General features: G+C 46.9%; 1 protein-coding gene across 3 annotated transcripts; it reads right to left on the bottom strand.

Moving 5' to 3' along the window:
- Window positions 1-217: 217 nt before the first annotated feature.
- Window positions 218-22,456, bottom strand: Slc25a18 (solute carrier family 25 member 18). Of its 3 annotated transcripts, XM_034511924.2 has the most exons (11): window positions 19,710-22,456; window positions 10,125-10,229; window positions 8,755-8,837; window positions 6,944-7,066; window positions 6,762-6,817; window positions 5,842-5,932; window positions 4,593-4,711; window positions 2,470-2,635; window positions 2,078-2,232; window positions 1,561-1,636; window positions 218-1,062 (listed from the first exon to the last, which is right to left on the bottom strand). In XM_034511924.2, the coding sequence occupies exons 2-11, from the start codon at window positions 10,227-10,229 to the stop codon at window positions 921-923; spliced, it is 1,116 nt and encodes a 371-aa protein (XP_034367815.2). In that variant the 5' UTR covers window positions 19,710-22,456; the 3' UTR covers window positions 218-920. The 3 variants fall into 3 exon arrangements, with proteins under 3 accessions (XP_034367815.2, XP_034367816.1, XP_076796583.1); XM_034511925.2 differs by lacking the exon at window positions 10,125-10,229; XM_076940468.1 differs by lacking the exons at window positions 10,125-10,229; window positions 19,710-22,456 and adding an exon at window positions 17,320-19,700.
- Between the last annotated feature and the right edge of the window lie 77 nt (window positions 22,457-22,533).

Raw genomic sequence — 22,533 nt, 5'->3', positions numbered from 1 at the left:
TTGAGACTTGGGCTTCTTGGTGTTGACATGGCTATGAAGTGACAGGTAGAGGTGAAACTCAAGTGTAGGAACTGGAGAGATGGCTCATCGGTTGCCAGCACCTGCTGCTCTTCCTGAGGACCTGAATTCAGTTCTTAGTGCCCATGTCTGGTAGCTTACCGATCCGGTGCTCTCTTGGGGTCTCCCGGGGCACTCATACAGACACACATACTACATATAAATTAGTAATTATTTTTATAAAGCCAAACTCTTTCAGTGAAAAGTTGCGCCCCCCCCCCAAGCCACTCTCCACTCTTGAACAGCAGGTGGAAGATGGTAGAGCTGATGTGGCCCTACAAGCCAGTAATCTGCTGTGCTGATTACAGGACAAGGGTTTAACCAGCTTTATTTCAGACTATGTCCCACAGTATCCATGAGGAGGGATCTCGGCCCATACCTCAGGATGGGTATCTGGGCTAGGACAGCTGCTGAGGTGGCCAGAGTGCTCATTCAGGCTCACTTGAGCATTGGTGATGCTCAGGAGGGCACACTTTCAGCCGAGGTGCACTTCTGATCTGTCATAGCATCGGGGCTGGGAGTGACACTAAACCCTCACAGGACGATTCTGTGCTGCGCTTGGCTGCAGAGGGAATGTTAGTGTACAACAGCCCTTCTGTCTCACTGCACATGGTCCCGCCATAGGCACAGGCCAGTTCTATGATTAGACATAGGTGGTAGGGGCTTCTGAACGTCCCTGGTAGGCTGTACCACAAAGTTGAATTTTCATAAAGGAAGATGAGGGCTCTACTCACTTAGTAAAATGGGTCATTTCTTCTGAGGTAGCACTACAAGTTAAAGACCATGTGTGTCAGGGTGGGCATCTTCCAGCACTGCCGCCTGGTTCCCTAGGGCCAGAGGCGACAGCAGGAAGTGACATTAGATTACTCAAAGCACTCTAAGATGCGCTCTCCAATGCCGATGAAGTAGACGCCCTGGGCGATCCCGAAGAGGGGGGCTATGACCAGGGCACGGCAGCCTGCTCCCTTCATGAAGGCCGCTGCTCCCTCCTGTGTCCAGAGCTTCCTGTGAAGAGAGGAGAGCCTGGTAGTTGAAGGCTACACTCACATTTACTCAGAGCTTTTTGTTGGAATTGGGGAGAAGGTCTCTAGGTGTAGCCCAGGCTGTCTCTGGGCTGTCCTAAGTCTCCTGAGTACTAGGATTATAGGCTTACAAACCCTGAGGCAGCAAGCCCACAGCATCTTCACACTTCCTTGGAGACAAGACCTCACTGTAGTTTAGGCTGACCTGGGATCCTCTCAAGTGCTAGGCCAAAGACTGGAGCCATTAAGTCCCATTTATTTGGCCAAGTATTTGTGCACCTTCTTTAGACTGTTGTGAGAGAGGAAGCTACTTAGCAATCTGGTGGGAGGAGTGGGGAGAAGCAGAGACTCATAGGAGAATCAGAGCTCTGGTTCTCTGTACTATTCTCTGAGAAGTGAGGGCCAACATACTGCAAAGCAATGCCGAGTCCTGGTAGGAGCTGCATCTTGAGCTGGGTGGTGTCTGGGATGCTGGACTCACCTGGCACAGTCAGTGACTCCACTGTAGGTGTCCTCGCCCAGGCCTTTCTTGAGGGTCTGGATTCGAGTCTTCAGAACTGAATGAAGCGGAAGCTAGAGTAGGTAATGACTCCTGAGCTTGTCTTTGTGCACACTAAGTGGTTTGGCCCTGTGACCAGGCCCTGTGAGGGCCAGTGGTGTGGCTGTGAGGGGAGCAGCCTTCTTCCTCAGCTTCCCTCTAGCAGGAGAACCTGAGGGACTGGGTGTGGGCCTGAGCACGGGGAGTATTTCCACATAGGGCCCCCAGTGTTAGCTCTCACATGCAAGACTCAGAACTACCTGGAAGCAAAGGCCTCTGGGAGGGGAGGGGCTGTGGTGACAAGGAGCACTGGGGATACCTCAGCGTTTGCTCAGGGCCTTTGGTGAGTTTATGCCAGTGACTGAACACTAAGGTTGTTGAGGATTGGGGCTTTCTGTAAACCAAATTCATAAAGCAGGATGACCCTTAAATCCCAAACCCTAGCCCTCTTCACACCTACCATCCAGAGGGGTGACAGCCACCGCTGCCACAGAACCTGCTGCGCAGCCTGCCACGAAGGAGTGTGTGAAGGAAGCCTTGCCTGTGAGCTCGGTGACCCCGAGTTGGTTCAGGTTTGCAAACAAAGGGAAGTAGATGATGGAGAAGGGAATGTCCCTGCAGAGGAGAAAGACACACACTGGGCGGCCCTCCACAGCCTCCCCAGGACCCGTGGGGTGTGGCAGATGGGAGAAACACTCCCATTTGCCAAGAGGAAGTTCTTCCCCTGTCCAGCTCCTCCCCCACCCCAACAAACACTCCCAGCACCTGTAACTAGCTACAGTTTCACAGGGAAGCAGTTTGGTAAGGACTCTTAAAGGCCTCAGGGCCCAGGCCCAGAAAGGAGGGGCTCACCTGAGGAGAGTGGCACCCAGGCCCCTGTAGAGACCAGAGAGGCCCTGAGTGCGGAGCAACTCCCGGGCAATGAGGGTGGCGGACGGGCGCCTGTGGGTGGAAGTCGAGCCAGTGCTGTAGGGCCGGGAGGTGGGCCTGGCTGAGGCAGAAGCCTGATGACAGACAGCTGGAGAGAAAAGGCAGCTGCATCTGCACCAAGCCAACAGGAGCCAAGGGTGTTCTTGGGGGACCGGATGTGAATGATGTCACCTCAATTAGAGTCTACTCAGCCTGATTAAACCTTTTTGATGGCCTGCCGTTTTCAGGAAGTTACATCCTGCTAGCACTTTGGGACAGAAACAACCATGTTCTGCTTAACGTTAGAAGCAACCAGCAAACGCCTCTGTCCTCTAGGGTTGCCTGTTTCAACCAACAGAACAAGATGTAAATGTGAATGACCAGACTGTTAGTGGTTGATGTCTGTAATCCTAACATTTGGGAGGCTGAGATGTGAGGATTGAGTTCGATGTCAGCCAACTTGGGCTATGTCACATCAAGGCTGTCTTACTGGATGGATGGATGGATGGATGGATGGATGGATGGATAGATGGATGGGGTAGGTGGGTGGATGGTTACATAGGCGACTGATAATTAGTATGGTAGACCTTGTGGGTCCCACTAAAGACCGCAGGATTTAATGTACAGGAACTGTGTATTTAGAAGTCAGTGTTTGCTTTGGCCTAGTACCCAATCATTTAGTCAAGAACCTAAGGCAAACTATGGCTTAAGCCCAAGATAAGAGTTCAACGTCAGCTAGGGCAGTATGGGAAAACCCCGTTTCCAATCAAAATGGGCTAGAAGACCCTGGGTTTAGCCAAATGGAACAAGTGTTCAGGCTCTTTGCTCACAGGAAGTAATTATGATTCACCCCCCCCCCAGACTTCCTTAGCATCCATCCCGCAGTGTAAGAGCGGAGGTGATTTATTGCTCACATTTCATTTTTCTCTTCTTCGGGGGAGGGGGGCAGGGTTGCCTCAGGTTGTCTAGGCTAGAAGCTAGGACCTGGGTTACCGCTCAGCGCCTGAAGGCTTACCTCCGCATGCGCACTGCTAAAGTTCGATCCCCAAGTTATGGGGGAGGGGGAAGGAAAGTCCCAAATGGGAAACCAGACTCCTGCTTACCCGGCAGATTATTCACAGTTTGTCAGCCTGAGAAAGCCCAAGGGAAGCCCCCGCCGAGGGCCCTGTGCACATGTGGTTCTTTAGCCTGATTGAACTCCTGGTTCTACCTCTTAGGTCCCGGGATTATAGATAGGTAAAGGCTTCTCCAACTTTTACACCCGTTTTCTTTGTTGTTTGGATGGTTGGTTTGAGAGGTTGTTTATTTTTGGTTTTTTGAGACAGGGTCTCACTATGTAGTCTTGGCTGTGTTGAACTCAACAGAGATCCACCTGCCTCTGCCTCCCAAGTGCTGGGATCAAAGGCTCACACCACCACACCAGCTTTATTGCTTATCCAGGTTGACAAGATGACAAGGCAGGTTTCTCTTGGCAGACAGGGACACAGGGTTTCCTGAAGCCACTGGTGTTGCTCTATCCCAACCTGGAGCTTGGCTGTACTGCAGCACAAGCGTGCACAGCTGAGATGAGGGTAAGTAGTGTTGAGTATATCACACACACTCACATATATATACACACTCATATACATGTGTGTGTGTGTTTTGCCTGCATGTGTGCATCGCCTGAGGAGGCCAGAGTATGTCATTAGATACTCTGGAACAGGGTTTATAGATGGTTATGTGCTAGAACTGAACCCCAGTTTTCTGGAAGGACAGCAGTGCTCTTAACTGCTCAGCCATCTCGCCAGCCCACTAAGTCCCATTTTAAAGAAGCTTCAGGAATACAGCCTGAGCATCAAGACATTATCATGGAAGTATGAGATGTGCTTCCATCGTCCAGAATTCAGACTCTTGTTTCTGCTCCTTGGGCTGGAGCTGAAAGGGTTAAAGGCATCACCATAAAACACAGTTCTGTTGACCTAGAAGCCAAGTGCACACAGAACCTGGCTGGTGGGAATATGTGTGCAGCATGACCTGTGCTGACCGCCCCCAGGCTTGCTGATGCCGGGAGTTGGGATGTGCCTCACCTAAGCGGCCAGCATCCTGCAGCTGAATCTTGAGCATTTCCATGGGACAGGTAATCACCACCTGGCATATTCCAGCCCCACACCCGGCCAGCATCTCCATCTTCAGGTTCCGCTGCGTCCTGTGGAACCAGGAGCAAGAAGGTCCTTCTTAGTCTCAGGCCAGCCCTGCCTTATTCTGCCCATTCATCCTCCTTGGTGGTTGGAACTGGTTTGTTTGTTTGTTTGTGTTGTGTTGTTTTAAGACAGAATTTTGGGCTGGTCAGATGGCTCAGCAGTTAAGAGTACTGGCTGCTCTTTCAGAGATCCTGAGTTCAATTCCCAGAAACCACATGGTGGCTCACAACTATCTATAAGAAGATCCGGTGCCCTCTTCTGGCCTGAGGATGTATATGCAACAGAGCACTCATACATTAAATAAATTTTAAAGTAATAAAAAAGGACAGGGTTTCTCTATATAACCCTGGCTGTCCTGGGACTTGCTCTGTAGACCAGGCTGGGACTGAAGTCACAGAGATCTTCCTGCTCCTGACTCCTGAGAGCTGGGATTAAAAGCATGTGCCACGCTTGGCTTTTTGGGTTTTGAAACTGTATGTAAACCAAGCTGTCCTCAGTGTTGCTGTAGTCCTCCTGCCTCTATCTCCTGGCTGCTAGACTTACAGATAGCGCCTTTTCAGCAGAGACTATGGCCAGGCAGCTTGTGCATCCGTGTTGGAGTCAGGAACCATCAAACACCAATGTGATGTCAGGTTCTTGCTCCAGCCTCTTAAGTTCCATCTCTTAGGACAAGGGACAGGGGAAACACAGAAGAGAGAAGATTTGGGGGCTGAGGTTTAAATTTTGTCAGCTTGTTGTGTGTGGCCACTCAAGGTTATAATTTTGAGCATTCAAGAGGTAAAAGGCTGGAGAATCATTATAAGTTCCAGGCCAGGCAGATGTAAATAGGGAGACCTTGTCTCAAAAAAACAAACAAACAACAACAAAAAAACAGGAAAAAATTCATCAGCTAGTTGCTAAATACATCTGGGTATATACTGTATGTTCTGTATTCTCTTGAATATTCAGTCTCTTCCACCTTACACCAGCTCACCCTTTCCCTTCACTTTCTATATGTCAAAACACACTGACCTCAGCCACATGTGCACTTATAGACATATAGATGCATACAGGTAAACTGAGGCATGCTTGCAACCCTTAGCACCCAAAAGGTAGACACACGGTGAAGCCTCTCCGCTCCATCACCTGTCCTTACCCATCTTGCATGAGCAGCTGCCGCAGGAAGTCATTGGCTGCCAGCTTGATTGCCTTCTCTGGAGTGACCAGGGTGAGGTTTACTGCAGCCCCTGGAGGAGAGAACGGAGGAGCTGTGGCACAGCTCCAGGATAAACGCAGCAGGGGAGCCGGGCCAGGGGACACAGTCTAGCTTACTGGAAAGCATTCAGTTTAAATTCTCTCTCCCTGACACATCTTCCTCTTTGATTTTTAATCTATTGTTGTGTTGTGGATATGCATATGCCTGGGCACACAAGTGGGAACCAGAAGACAACTTTGTGCAGTTAGCTTTACAACCCTTACATGGTTCTGGAATCAAAGTCGGGTTGCTAGGCTTGTGTACAGCACTTTAGCCAGACGTGGCTTGGTTTGGGAGTTGGGGGTCTTAGTACACGGCCCAGGATGACATAGAACTCACAATCCTCCTGCCTCCTTAGTGCAAGCATGACAGGTGTGCCAGTGTGAAGCTTAAAGTTTTTTAAACTTTGAGACAGGATCTCACTATGAAAACAGGAACTCACGGAGATCCATCTGCCTCTGTCTCCTGAGTGCTGGGATTAAAGATGTGCACCAACATACCAGCCTGGTTTTTTATTTCTTTGCTTGCTCACAGCTCTGTGGGTTATTCTCTATGTCAGGGAGAGTCAGGGGTAGGGCAGAGGCAGGCTGGGGCTCTTGCTTTTAACATAGCACAACCAGGCACCTTGAAGGAGGCCTTAGCTAGAAGCATCTGCCTCCACATCAAAGGCTCTTGAAAGCTGGTGTAGTCCAGAGCAGCTCCCTGGTGGAATGAACACCAATACCTCTGTGCTACAAGCTCACAGTGTGGGTTGTACACACTGCCCCGTCATCCTGGCTGGGTAGAGGAGCCTGAACCCTTCTGGATGTTCAGAAGCCCACCTCGGTACATGCCCAAGAAGCCCTCAGCACGTGCGGTCTTCATCAGACAATCTGTCCTAGAAGCAGAGGCCAGAAAGGAAGTTAGTCAGGTCCAAGTGGGCCTCTTCCCCTTCCTGGGCGCACCTCAGTTGGCCTTGTTCTTCAGAGCCCTCCCTGCCTTCACTTCTCCCACCAATACCTACATTCCTTTGTACACATCTTTCCCCTGCTGGTTCTGCAGTCGGGTCTTGGCAAGGTCAATGGGAAACACGCAGGTCACCCCCACGAGACCTGCTACACCTCCATTGAGGAGTTTTGCAGTGATGCTAGGCCGTAGGGAAGAGAAAAGGAGAAAGTGTGAGAAGGTTCTCTGCCTCAGCCAGCTTGGGTAGGGGACACAGAGTGAGGCCAGGCAGAGAAGAACAAGACTGGCAGCTGCTGAGCTTCCAGCTGTCCAGAGTGCTCCCTCCTCAGCACCCTCCCTGCCCAGCTGTCAGGTCCTGCCCCCTCCTTCCACACAGGCTAGGAACCTCTCTCCAGGAAGCCCATGCTTACCTGCCTGATCGGCTCACACTAACCCATAGTGAAGGGTTTACTGAGCTAAGATATTGTAGGTCTGCTGGGAAGGGAGCCCACCAGGGAGTTGGCAAGCCTTAGCTTGGCCTTCAAAGATGCCCTCCAGAACTGCCATCACACCCTTGGAGGCCTGTGAGGAAGTTTTCAAATAAATTCCAACTTTATTTTCAGTTAAAATGTGAAGACGAGGTGATGCAGATAAATCTTGGCTGTTGACTTGGGCACGCTGCCTCAGTCCTCTGAAACGTCATTTCCCTTATCTAGGGACTATATGAGGGCCAAATAAGCATCAAGTAAATGACAGCTGTTGTTAAGGAGATGACACCCTCCAGGCTAGAGAGATGATTCACCGGTTAAGAGCGCTTGCTTTTGCCGAGGGCCCAGGTTCGATTCCCAGCACCCCCCCCCCCCCATGGCAGCTCAAGACCATGTGTAACTCCAATTCCAGCAGACCGACACCCCTTTCTGACCTCTGTAGGCACCAGGCATGTATATGTGTGTGTGCGCGTGAATGTGCATACACACACACACACACACACACACACAGTATCCAGGCAAAGCATTCACACACACATAAACTTAAAAACATCTTTTAAAGGATAAAATGCCCTGACCATGACCTTGCATGCTTTTTAGCAAGAGATACCCAGGACTAATAAACAGTATATTATCTACTGTAGCCTCAGTAACCACTTGCTTTAGGTAACATGACTCGTCTTCCTGGTTAAGGATAGGAATCTGAGAATAGAAAACAGTTTCCTCAGACTCCTTGGAAAATAGTGAAATGTTCCTGTCTTTCAGGCCAGAGGCAGACATGAGGAAAATATTTGAGACAGAATAACCGTGCTGGAGAGATTGCTCAGCTGTTAAGAGCACTGGCTGCTCTGTCAGGGGTCCTGAGTTCAATTCTGAGCAACCACATGGTGGCTCACAACCATCTGTAATGGGATCCTATACACTCATCTAGTGTGTGTCTGAAGACAGCTACAGTGTACTCATAAATAAAAAATAAATAAATCTTAAAAACAAAACAGAATAACCAGCAACAAAGAGGCATGGTTTAAACTTCCCTGTGAGAGGCAAAACAATTGAAAACAATGTTGCCAGGGAGGAGAGTTTAAGGAGGAGCTCCTGGAGCCCAGGCTGGCCACAATGTAACCAAGGCTGGCCTTAAACCTAATCCTTGAGCCTCTACCTCCCAGAGCTGGGATATAGGTGCACACCATTATAGTATGCCCAGCTCGCAAACCGTTTTTTGACAATATTGTGGGGGGTGGGGTGGGGTGTCTGCTTGTTTGTTTGGAGAAACGCACATTCCGGGCAATGGGTCTCATTTGCTCTCCCCATTCACTCACTCTGTTCTCATCATCTAGAGCTGACACTGATGGGCTGGTGCCATAGCAGCCCTTCTATAACTCAACTGTCCCCCTGTGCCTACCTCAGGTCCTGGCTGGACATCCTGCGGGCGATCATCCAGGACAGCTCCCAGGACACAGGCTGTGGGGCCCTCACAGGCAGCTGCTGTTGAGGCCAGTGGAGAGGGAAGAAATGTGTCTGTCCGTGACTCTACCTTCCATAGAACTGGCAAGACATGGAATTCCTCATGCCCCTGTGTGTGCCACGTCCCCACTTCCTATAGCTTTTGGAAATATGTATCCAGACAGAAATCCTTGTTTGGACTTTGATCAGGAAAGGAAGGGAGATGAGAGAGTAGATACGTAAACTAAAAAAGCCATTCCCAGAGGCTTCTGGGGGGAGTTAGGGGAGTAGTGGAGACATGGGCTATGAAGAGCTTTTACCCAGAGCCCCTCTCCCAGCAGACGAAGACTGCAATGCTTCAGTTGTTCTCAAGTAGCTGTTTCTGGAAGTATGAGGAATGAAGGTAGACATGACACTTGCAACCCCCCTATGTAATAGGTGACAATGATTTTGAATGCCTGAGCCTCCTGCTTCCATCCAAGTGCTTAGGATTATGGGTATTGGCCATCCTGCCTGGCACTTAGCATTCTAAAGTTTCATGTGAAACCAAGCTGTGCTATATATATTTACTGAGTTGGGTTGGTTTATTTGTTTTGGGACAAGAACTTCTTTGTAGGACAGACTGGCCTGGAACACCCAGGGATCTATCTTAGTCTCCAGAGTGCTGAGGTCACAGGTGTGTGCCACCATGACTGGTGCTGCATTGATGATTGTCACAAATGGGAAATACAATAATTGGAGACTTGATGCACAGGATCCAAGTTCAAGGCCTGCCTGAGTTACAAAGTGTTACAGTGTGTGTGTGTTGGCAGGGGGCACGTTTTTTAGCTACATAAGCAAATTCAGAGTCAGCCTAACATGTTGGGAGCCGATTTTTAGCAGAAAGCAGCTAGATCAACTTTGCAGCCATCTGGAACCATATACCCCTGGTAAGAGACTTGTTTTTCAACAGCCTACAACAGCTGAGCACACTCTGACAAACATCTTGTTTATCCCACATATCTTGTTTTGCTGTTTAGTGACCCCAGCTGCATGGTGCATGTAGTAAAATGTCTTCAGCTGTGTTCTCTTGCGTGTGCTTATAAATACCCAGGATTTCCTTGTAATAGTGTCAATAGGAGGAGTGAATATGAGACAGAAAACAAGACTTGATTTCACACCCTGTTTTGTCTCCATTCTTCGCGTCTCTTCCCCTTCTTCCCCCCCCCCTCTTGCTAGACCCTGACCCCCGGACCAGAGCAGCAGAGTGGTCCTCAACACTAACATACACAAGATTCTGCCTAGGATCTTATAAATAAAAAAATTGGACCTTCTGAGTCTCCGTCCTACCTCCAGACCAGTGGAAAGCATCAGGAAGTACTCCTGGCTTGCATGCTGCTTTGGGGTCCCCTTCCTCTCTCTGCTTTGCTTTTTCTGAGGCAAAGTCTTAGTCATCTCAGGGTATTTTTGTTTTGGGAAAGGAAAGAAAGGAAGAGAAAGAGAAATGTAACTCTCTGGAGATATGATAATCTTTTTAGTTAAAAACAATATTTTTGAGGGGGATGGAGAGGTGGCTGGATGGTTAGGAGCACTTGGGATTTCAGAAGACCCAAGTTCAATTCTCAGCACTCACATGATAACTCACATCCATCTAGTTTTAGGAGACCTGATGCAATATTCTGACCTCTGCAGACACCAGGCACCCATGTGGTACACAACATACATTACATACATGTCTGCATACATACATCCATGTAGGCAAAACATCCACAAATGTAAAATAAATACGAGAAGAAAAAAAATTAAAATTGTCAGGTCTGATTCTAGTTCTGAAACAGTACTAGTGCCGGGCGGTAGTGGCGCACGCCTTTAATCCCAGCACTTGGGAGACAGAGGCAGGCGGATTTCTGAGTTCGAGGCCAGCCTGGTCTACAGAGTGAGTTCCAGGATAGCCAGAACTACACAGAGAAACCCTGTCTCGAAAAGAAAAGAAAAGAAAAGAAAAGAAAAGAAAAGAAAAGAAAAGAAAAGAAAAAGAAACGGTACTAGTAAAGAAATTACTAAGATCACCTCTCTTGGAGACTTAAATTCCAGAAGCAACAGATAATACACGGGAAAGCCTGAAGCATCAGAGTAAGAAACACTATGAAGAAAACAGGGTCTCCTACCTGTCACCCAGCACCTGGAAGCCTGGCAAATGCGAGAAACTGTCTCAAACAGCAAAGACGGATGAAGTCACCTGGCTTTGACTTTAGCCCCCCAGCCCTATATATGAAAGATAGAGGGGGCATATTTAGAAGGGAAAAGCCAACTGCAGTGTCACTGAGGTCTGAGCAGGGTTTCTCTAGGCAGGGCATAGTCAGCCATGTGGGTGTGAGGACCAGGCAGAGCCTCCAGGGGAGGGGTGTGACTTACTAAGCTTATGCCTGGGCCCTAGATTCCTCCCAAAAAAACAAAAAACAAAACAAAATCACGCTGGGTGAACATGACCCTGAGGTTGACTAGTGAGCTGAAGAGATGGCAAAGCTCTGAAGGCAAAGTCATAAATGGAGGTGGGGACACTGAGATGCTCAAGACAGACCCATGTCAGCTGCCATGGGAAGAGACAGAAGCCAATCAGAAGACAGCAGGAGAATAGTAACTTAGTAACTCAGCAAGAGACAGTCTAGAGCTCAGATAAAGAGTGCAGTCAGGGGAAACTGGAGAAGCAGAAGGCTGGCAGTGTGGAAACGGATCAGGTGTCTAAACAGAAAGCAGATCTACAGGAAGGACAGGTAAGAATCAGACACAACTTAGAGGAGGCCCTGTGGAGCCATTTCTGTTTCAGGGGCATCCCTTATCCCATTGTTTCAGAGACAGGGTTTCTCTGTGTAGCCCTGGCTGTCCTGGAACTCACTCTATAGACCAGGCTGGCTTCGAACTCGGAGCCTCCTGAGTGCTGAGATTAAAGTCATGTACCACCACTACCCAGCTTATTTGTGTGTGTGTGTGTGTATGTGTGTGTTTTGAAACAGGGTTAGCCTTGGCTGTTTTGGAACTTACTCTGTAGGCTAGTCTCAAAAATCAGAGATCTACCTGCCTTTGCCTCTCGAATGCTGTGATAAAAGGCATGTGCCACCATACCCAGCTTTGTTTTTATTTTTGAGACAATCTTACTCTGTAGCTCATGCTTGCCTAGAACTCACTATGTAGCCCAAGCTAGCCTCCAACTTGTAGCAATCCTTTCCTTAGCCTCCTAAGTCCTGGCAATATAGGCCTGAATGACCACAACTGGCTTTATATGGGGCTGAAAATGAAGCCTAGAGTTAAAGGCTTGAAAACAGTAAGAAACTTTCTCAGCCCCCCCCCTCCCCCCTATTTTTATGACTTACTGGTCTATGTGTGTGCAGTTTTCTATGGAAGCCAGAAGAGGGCAGTGGAGTCTCTGAAGCTGGAAGTGATGAAATTGTGAGCCACAAGTGATGAAATGTGTTCTGTCCTCTGCAAAAGCAGCATGTACTTTTAACCAGAACCATGTCTCAGCTCTTTAGCTGATATCTATATCTGAGTGTGTTTTGTTCACATTTGGTTTTGGACTACATATTTACTGCCAGAGGGCTGGAAGAGGGTGTCAGAGTCCCTGAGACTGGATTTACAGTTGTATGATGCCATGAGTGTTGGAAATTGAATTGAACCTTAATCCTCTGGAAGAGCTCTTAACTCTTTCTTTTTTAAAAGAATTATTTATTTTATGTATATGAGTACACTGTAGCTATCTTCAGACACACCAGAAGAGGGCATCGGATTCCATTTCAGATAGTTGAGAGCCACCATGTGGTTGCTGGGAATTGAACTCAGGACCTCTGGAAGAGCTCTTAATTACTGAGCCATCTCTCCAACCCCTGCTTCTTGATACCCTTAATCAAAAGTTTAATACTGAAAGTCAGCAGTGTGAGCCTGGACTCCCAGACTGTCTGAGAGAAGACAGGCTCAAGCTGCAGAGTCCTCATTCTGGGGAGGAGGCTTTCCCTGCCACCTCTTAAAGCTCAACCCAAAATCTTGGGACAAAATCTTGGGACACTTGGTGGCAAAATGTCATATTAAAGTGTCAGCCATTCTTCAAGACTGTCAGTTATAAAACAAATCCTAAGAGGCTACTTAGGAAGTACAAAACTTAACCTTTTCTATGAAGTCAAAGGAAAGAGTAAAGGCAGCCCTTTGGGCCACATTCCTGGTGTTTCTAGAGCCAAATTAGATGTCAAAAATCAGTATCACCCTGTTTGGCAACGGGAATGAGCACGTCTGAGATAAGTCAGAGAACAAGGCACACACGGAGCCTGGCCATTCCATAGCAGCTCTAGGTAGCACTTGCTGGAAGGGTGCATTCCCCACTCTGTAAATCCTAGCCCCAGGTTCAAAGAACATGACTTCACAAGATTCCAGCCATAGGTAAATCTGTGACCAGATAGCAGCCAAGGTTTTTAGCTGTTTGCTTTTTTTTTTTTTTTTAACTTGTGTATGTGTGCCTATCTGTATAAACACCATGTGTCCATGGAATCCACAACCTCTGATACAGAAGACAAACTACTTAATGTGGATGCTGGGAACTGAACCCAGGTTCTTCTTTTAAAGCAATAAGGCTCTTAACATCAAACCTCAAGCACTTTTATTTTTTTGAGACAGGGTTTCTCTGTGTATCCCTGGCTGTCCTGGAACTCACTCTGTAGACCAGGCTGGCCTCGAACTCAGAAATCTGCCTGCCTCTGCCTCCCAAGTGCTGGGACTAAAAGTGTGCGCCACCACTGCCTGGCAAACCTCTTTTTTAGTACCATGAAAAAAATTGAAGATTTATGTATGAGTGCTCTATTTGCATATGTGCCTGTATAACAGAAGAGGGCATCAGATACTGCAACCACACCTCCAATGAAGTCTGTGTGACAAGAGTAAAATTTTGGATGCTGACTCCTGAGGCAAGTGCTTCAAGGAAGCCTGTCTCCTGGGGAGCCCTGTCAGTCCCTGAAAAGGATGTGTTCCAGATTTGTTCTTGCTATTACCGGGGGAGGGTTCTGTGCCATATCTTTTGTATTACTAATCTTTTTTTTTTTTTTTTTTGAAAATATTCAGTTTGGAGAACAGGGTATGATGAAGGGTTTATCAGATTGGATACTCCAGATTTGGCCACATAAGAGGCTTTAGTAAATTCATAGCAAGATGTTTTTAAATTGGCCTTTGGAATAAAGAATTAGATTACTTATATAGGAAAATTGCCCCCAGTATTTAGGGTTAGAGCTAGCTGTTCCAGTACCATGTGCAGGAGTGTATGATGGACAAGGCAATAGGTGGGTAGAGGTTAATGGAGCCAGAGTTCTTTATTGACCTTTAAATTGGCTACAGAGGATCCCTGGGGCATAATCATCCTGGTACCTTCTTCTAAGGCTATAATAAGAAAGCCTTAAGGGACAATATTCAAAGGCTGGATGTTGGTTTGTTAGGCAGTGGGTTACTGAACACTGGGATAGTGCCTCTCAGTGACCTCAGACAATACTGATAACATGTTTGTAAAACCACCGTCTGGCTCCTGACAGGTCTCATGAAAGGTTATTTTCTCTCTGATGTTGAAACTGACCGTGTGTGGCCCGACTGATCTTGGCTATTGTACAATAATTAATTTCCCTTTTTTCTGTTTAAAAGTTTGATGCTTGCACATATGAATTACACTAAGATCCAGCACCCTCTTGTGCTTGTCTGTCACTCGACGACTCCTTGCCCTCCTGTTACTGGTTCCCTGGTTCTTCCTGGGTGTGGGACCCCCAACTGGGTCTGCCCGTGGCAAGATACCATTACAGATGGTTATGAGCCACTGTTGTTGCTGGGAATTTTGAACTCAGGACCTCTGGAAGAGCAGCCAGTCTTCCTAACCACTGAGGCACCTTCCCCCTTTTTAAAAATTACTTTCTAAATTTAGCCAGCCATGGTTTTAAAGGAATCTTATCAGCAAAGTCCTAAACTTGGCAACAGGGCCCATATTGTCTAGTCCTTTAGGTAATCTGCTGAATGCCTGCAATATTCAGTACTGGCAGCTGGGTGTTATCTGACTTACAAGTAAGATCCCTTTAATTTCAGGGAATTTAGACAGTACTGCTTCCAACGCCACTAGGAAGAGACTTTGAAAGGACAACGCTGGCAGTATGGCTCAGTGGAGTTGCTCTGACCTCATGGGCAGGAGGCCTTCCATTCAGTTTTAAACACTAGGGAAGGGTTCTGTAACTGCTACAGTGCTTAACGCATTCATGACCAAAGAAACAAAGCCACATTGCAGGCTCCTTCTAACCAAGTGCTCTTTTGGCTAGCTTTATGACTTGTTAACTAGTGTCTTTAATAAATACTTAGTACGCCTCAGCTCTCATTTACAGTGCTGACTGCTTTAGTGAGCTTTGTAAAGAGCCAGAGATAAAGGGTACTGTGGGCTTGTGAAGGAGCAGAGAGCAAAGTTAGCTGTCAGTGTGGGGCCACTATTACTACTACTACTGTGGGTATAGCACAAGGAACACTTCTGTGACAGTAAAAGACAGTGTGAACCTCTGAAGAGGATGCACCATGTGCATAAGACTAGTTACTCTGGAAGAACTGGGCATAGGTCTTGGGAGAGTCTCATGGCAATGTGGTAAGATATAGACTGGGGTGGCAGAGGCAGGAAGAATGAGGGTGGGAAAGGTACTTAAATATGGTACTTAAGCCCCATTCAGGGCTTAAGTCTGACCTGAGGGACTGGAGGATGAAGGCACCCAGGAAAGCAAGCTGCCTGCAGAGATAGGCAGAGCAGGCTTGTCTGGGGTTCAGCTAATGGTCTAGCTCTTTGACAGTCCTTTATGTTTGAGAGGCTAAGAGATGGTTTAGTGGTAAGAACCCAGGCTCAAAACTCACATGGTGGCTCCCAACCACATATAACGCATTTCAGGGGATCTGACATTATCTTCTGGCAACAGGTGTTCATGTGTTTCACAGAGCCGTGTGCAGGTGAAATACACATAAAAGTCTTCTATGAAACTACGAGTCTGATGTGTATGTGAGGGAGGTCGGAGAACAGCATTTGAAACTGGTTGTCTCCTTCCACTGTGGGTTCCAGAGACTGAACTCAGGGCCTCAGGTTTCTTCGGCAAATATCTTTGCTCACTGAGCCTTTTGCTGGTCCTGCTTTATCTTGTGATTTAATTCTATTTCTGCACTAATTTGTTCCTATAGTAAAATTTCCAAGGTACTGCTCCATGAAGGACCAGGAGAAAACCAGTTTATCATCAATAGAAAAACTCTGACCAGGGCTTGACAGAGAAGAGAACTCAGTAGGTGAAGGTGCCAAGGCCGACAACTTCAGTTCAATCCTGTGATCCAAATGGTGGAGTGGGGACTGACTCCCACATGCACCCTGGTAAGGGTGTGCATGGACACTGCAATAAAGTATAAACAACAAAACCCTGTTCCAAATGTCATCACCTCAACGGATTCCACATCTGCTTTTTCAGCCTTATGGCCCAGGTTCATCTTCCAGGGTGGGAGCATGGAGGATGCCTTGCACCTAAGCCTTGCACACACTGGCAATGTGCCCAGGATGCACTCTGCTCATACATCGCCAGTAAATTATAAACTGTTTGGTAATCAGTGATATCTAAATCAATGTCACTTCTCCTCAGAACTAAGAGTATGTGTGTTTTAAAGACTGGGTCTATATAGCCCTGGCTGTCCCAGGACTTTTGATCACCAAGCTCACCAAGCTGACCTTGAACTCACAGGGATCCACTGATCAGCTAAATGCTGGCATTGAAGGCAGGCACCATTATTCTCAGCTTCTGGTTTTTTTTTTTTTTTTTTTTTGTTTGTTTGTTTGTTTTTTTGAGACAGGGTTTCTCTGTGTAGTCCTGGCTGTCCTGGAACTCACTTTGTAGACCAGGCTGGCCTCGAACTCAGAAATCCACCTGCCTCTGCCTCCCAAGTGCTGGGATTAAAGGCGTGCGACACCACCGCCCAGCTCAGCTTCTGTTTTTAAAATCAGTCTTTACTTCGTAGCACTGGCTCCTCTGGAACTAGAGGTAATCCTTATGCCCCAGCCTCCCAAATTGGATATTGAGTTTCAGCACTTATTACTACAGTATTACTGACCTATATCCTTATATCTACAGGCCCCAAAGAGACAACTATCAAAGTAACCCACAAAGGTAACCACTGCCTTTAACATGCAGTTGATGTGAGCATAAGACAGACAGCTTTCCTGAGCTGTTCTTTCTTCACATTTTTAAGAAGCTGAGTCAGGGGTGGGTGAGAACTAGGGTTGATTCCTCCTAGCAGAACAAATGGTTCTTTCTCCCAGAACTAAGCACCTCCTACCAGAGTGGCCAGTTGTCTTGACCCATTACCCAGGAAGTACCCCTTTTTGAGGGGTGTACCTGGGATGACAGACTTCCTCTTAACCCTGCGTGCAGTGGGTGACATGGAAAGCCTGCTTCCCAGGCTTCCTTGCCATCTCTTCCCTACAAACTCTATGCTTGACAAGAACAGACAAGACAACTCTTACCAGCTTTCAGGAAGGACCTTCTTTCTGCCTTCTCTGGAATAAAGGACAGAGCCTGGGTTTCCAGTGGACTGTGGGCAGAGTGGCTTACAATGCTGTCTGCAGGAGCTGCTTTGTCCTTGGGTTTTATCAGAGTTCAGTCCCTCCCTCTTTGTCCCTGCTGCAGCTCTTTCACATGGGCCAGCAGGCACTAAGTCCTCCTTCAGTCCCTGCCACACTGCACTTTACAGTCCGAGTTTGGATCAAACACACTGGGGCAGATAGCAAGTGTGAGGAGAGGGTCAGCATGGGATCATAAGTCAGTACTCTGGCCAGATGAGTGTGGCTGTTGACCTGGGGGATGTTGTGTACAAGAAGGGTGTGTACCATTTCATATGTGCTGTGATTGTATATGCGTCTTGGTTACATACACCTTTTGTTTTCTGAGATAGGGTCTCACTTTATAGTCTGGCTGGCCTGGAAACCTACTATATAGACCAAACTGGTCTTAAACTCACAATCCCCATGTCTCAGCCTCCAGAGTGCTGGGATGACAGGCATGCAGTACCACACTCAGCTAATGCATTCCTTTTGCAGGTGTGCTGATGGATGACAGGCAAGCACTCCACTATGGAGCCACACACCAGCTTCATACACTTTCATAACTGCAGGTAAATGTTATTGTTGGTCTTGCAAAGAACCAGAGTCTAGAACCTATGAAGTCCACCCAATCCCCAGAGCACAGTGTAAGTGGAAATCAGGAAGTAGAAGCAGGAAAAAACAGTGTATTTGGCTAGAAAGCAAATTCTGTATCTGCTTAGGCTTCATGAGAGTCTCAAATGAACAAAAACCCAAACCAAATCAATCAAAACAAAACAAAACACTGGGGTGACATCACCGGCTAGGAAGGACCCATAGATGAAAGCCAGGGTAGAAGGGAGCTTCAGCTTTGGTTCCATTACAGGCAGAAAGAAAGAAGGGTGAAGGATCTGGAAATGTACATGAAAGTTATAGATGCATATGAACTCTCTTTAAGCAACTTTCCAGGCAGGGTCAAAGGCCTACTTGCTTCCAGAGTAGCATTGCAAGACCCCAAGTCAGCTAGTAAGGCAGTATTTCCAATCCCCAAGGCCTAATGAACCAGCCTTGCTATTACTGGGATACCCAGTAACAACACAGGCACACAGTCAAGATTTCCAACCACTGTTCTGGCTGGTTTACAATCTTGAGTGCATCATCTAAACTAATCTCTTTAAGGCAGGAACCATTAAGAGGCAGTTTAACTGGCAGGAGCTTTGTGACTAAAATGTTGCAGCAGCTGATGGGCTATGACGTATTACTAGGCTGTTAGCACCAAGGACTACAGTTTTGATGTGTTAGGGCTAGTTTCAAAACACTGAGGAGCAGAGAAAGTAGGAAGCTGAACTAGACTGAGATCAACAAAAGGCAGGTGGACAGAAGTGAGCGGCCTAGATCAGGGTGGACAATAAGGAAGTTCCTCAGCTTTGCTATTTCTTCCCAAGTGTAGAACAGAGGACATCAGTTACCATTTAGCCAGCAGCATAAGCTGGATTCCATAGTTCTTCAGGAGATGGTAGTGCTATCTATCCAGTAGGTATGAAGGTAAAATTCAGCTCAGATCAGAAAGGTGTAAAGCTCTAGATTTGATGCCAGGCCCTTTCTCTAGAAGAGTGCTCTTAAACTCTGAGACACATTACCACAGGGGTGTCTCACATCAGGGGCAGGGCCCTTCATGAGCTGCTCAGGTAGAAAGAGAAAGGTGTCAGAATCTACATTTTAACCAGTTTCTAGGAGATGCTCATTTGTTCATAATGTAGGTTCCCGTCTGACAGACACAACAGATCAGACCTGGCCCGTGCACTGATGTCTGTCCAAGTCAAATGTGTGAACACATCAAGAACCACCCTGCTTCGATGAATAAGGAACAAACAGCTCTTCATCCCCTTCACTTCTGGCTAAACACTGTCCTTCCAGCACCTTGCTGTAGGCCTTCAATTGTTTCCTTCAATGTTTACCTCTCTTTACTAACTCCGAGGAAAGGACGGTAGTCTTTTCCTTCGTATTCTGAATAAGCACACAAAGTGCTAGGCAGATGCTGCATATCAGTCAGCCTTGCCTCAAAAATTCAAATTCAGCTAACTGCACCAAATACATGGGGGATGGGCGTGGGGAATTCTGTGCTGAGTATGCACGGGCATTTTCTCTTGTCATTAGTGCCAAACAGTACAGTTTAACAACTATATATATAGGTTCTTAAAAGACACTTAGAGATAACAATATACAGGAACATGTGCATAGATGATATGCAAATACAGGCTACACAGGGACGTTAGCACCTGCAAATGGGATTCCTGGGACCAATCCCTAAGGACACCCAGGGCAACTGTACTTACTGACAAGGTGGTTAGGAGTCACTCCACATCTCAGTTTTTGGTATACTCCAGGCCAGGCTGTGCTGGATCTTGTCTTTGCCTTCCTATAGTGAAAACTCTTGATACAATCTGAGGAGCTGGCTTCACTGTTTCAAACAACTCTGCCCAGCTTTAACTGGCCAGACTAGAGCAGATGGTCCTATGTGGTCAGAAATGAGCTGACAGGATTCTACAAGCAAGTTGTGGTTTTCCACTCCTCAAATGGTCTCAAGGCACCTGAATTAAAATTCGTGTCATGGAGGCAGAGGGGCAGGGACTCTAGCATACAATAGCTCAATCTGGGCATTTCCTAGCTGCCTTCTTGGCTGCTACTGCACAGTTCACTTTGCACTGAAAGCTTTTGGTAAAACTGCCTCAGGAAACTAGAGGAGTGAGCCTTGTAAGCACAAAGGAGACTGAAACAAATGCACAAACACTGTCCTTTCAAAAGCTAAAGGAACTGAATCCAGGGCAACAGATCAGCAAGGCCAAGCTACCAGAGCGAAGTGGGGGGTGAGGACGGTGAAGTCTGCCCAGAGCTCAGCCACCCCTGGCTGAGCTGGAAGGATTTATAACCACCCAGGAGCAAAGAGCCCACAGCCAAAGACACCACTGTACATAATAACCACAGGCCATAAGCCATTCCCCTTCCAGAAGATTCCACATAGGTATTTCCCCAACCGTTAGTACTTTTGAGAGAGAGGTTAGAGCAAAACCGACCAGACAGCAGCTGCTTGTAAGTGAAGATGCCTTGTTCCCTGAAAGGGACGTCGCAGAAAAGACAATCTCTGATGTACCTTCAGTGTCTCCGATGGCCAAAATGGAGTGGCTCATGAGCACCTCATAGCTTCCTTTCTTCCCTAAGCCACATTTTTCTGCTTGTGTTTTTCTTTGTTTCTGTTTCAGTTTAAACAAGGAAGTTTATAACACAGGATCTTACATGTTACCTGCTAGACCAAAAAATGTTACTCAGGGCTGGGTGGCCGTAGGTAGGCCTTTAATCCCAGCACTTGGGAGATAGAGGCAGGAAGATCTCTGTGAGTTCAAGGCCAGACTCATCTTTGAATTCCAGGACAGCCAGGACTGTTACACTGAGAAACTGTCCAGAAAAACAAAAGTTATCTAGAAACAATTTCCAAGAGGCCGAGTTAACTGTCTGCTCTAGCAAGTTTTAAAATCAAGCTGACTAGTAGAAGACATTATTTTTTTGCTTTATACAGGATTTAGCATTGTTTGGTCAAGATGATTTGATTTGTGTAGTATAATAGGTGCATGCTTTCTTTGAGATGGGATCTTGTGGATCCTAAGCTGTGAGCTAGGTAGACAAGAGGACTTTATTTTTGATCTTCCTGCCTCTTTGCTACTCTGCAGTGCTAAGATTACAAACACTTAACAACACACCTGGCAATGGGAGTTGAAACTTGAGGCCTCACCTATGGTACAGACACTCTTATCAATTGATCTACCTCAAGTTCTAAGAGTTAAGTTCTATTTTGTTAAAGATCTGTTTTTAATTGATCTGTTTTTAATTGGTGATAGTACATGTAAACGACTGCCTGTATTTTATGTGCACAATGTAAGTCAGAACTGAGCACAGGATGTCTTAGGACTGGAATTCCAGGCAGTTGTGAGCTGGTATGTGGGTGCTGGGAGAAGCAAGTACTTTTAATCCTGAGTCATTCGTCCAGGCCCAGAGCTAAATTCTTAGTAATCTGGCTTTCCTTGTTGAGGAAGTATGTAATATGGGGGTTCTGGGTAGAGAATATCTAAGTCAGAAACCCAAGTTCCTATTTTTTAAGGGACAGTAGTGTGCACAAGGAAGCAGCTGTTGGGATGCATAAGGCAGTGATGCAGCTGGGCTGGGTCTTTGAGAAGCTATCATATGGGGCTGGAAGCCAGTGTCTTGCCATCCCACTCTAGGCAAACAGAAACCACTACCAGAGACCAGCATAATGCAGACCTAGGTCTCTTAACAGTGTTCATCCTAAAACTTACTATGTTCCAGAAATCACATAGACCTACAACCACCACACCAGAAAATAAAGTGACATGGCATATTTTATAGAAGAGATGCCCCTTTCTCTTATGTAAACGTTCTCAGGACTGGGTTGTTTTGTTTTGTTTTGAAGGGGCCTTGGGCTGGATAGATGGCTCAGCAGATGAAAATGCTTGCCCTTTTAAACCCACCAATCTGCGTTTGAGGCCCAGAACCCATGTGAAGGTGAAGAGATAAGTCCTCCTTGCATTAGCTGGTCTCAAGCTACTAACTGTCCTACAGTCTTCAGAGTCCAGAGACACATGTATGGTTGAATTAATATGGAATGATGACTACTTACAAGTCTAAAAAGAATAAAAGCAGGAGCTTTGGTCTAAGACTACAGTTGATTAAAAGAATCTAGCTACTTAATCAAAATGCTTCCCCAAACGTTTCCTAGGAACTAGAAGTAATAATTGGGTTAGCCTAAGCTTCCTTGGGCTTGCAGCTCCCTCTTCTGGATACTTGTAACTTGGATGATTGCAGGCTACAGATATCTCTGGTCTCTGTCAACTGACTGCTCACCAAAGGCTCTGCAAGAAGAGCATCCAATGCTAACGTGGCCATCACCTTTGGGAAGAAGATACCTGCAACCAGCCATGCACTGTAGCTGGGATGAGGATAAGGCCCATTGACTAGCTGTGATGAGTTTTGTCCTAGCCATAATTAAGGCTGCAGCACTGTGAAGATTCTTGGCAACTAAGTGAGATGTAGAAGAATCCTGACAGGTGGCGGGCACTGTTCAAACAAGAATCTGACCTGATGATAAAA

Source organism: Arvicanthis niloticus, chromosome 9 (assembly GCF_011762505.2).
Source record: "Arvicanthis niloticus isolate mArvNil1 chromosome 9, mArvNil1.pat.X, whole genome shotgun sequence".
NCBI classification, from domain to species: domain Eukaryota; kingdom Metazoa; phylum Chordata; class Mammalia; order Rodentia; family Muridae; genus Arvicanthis; species Arvicanthis niloticus.
This window is presented reverse-complemented; position numbering and strand designations above follow the sequence as displayed.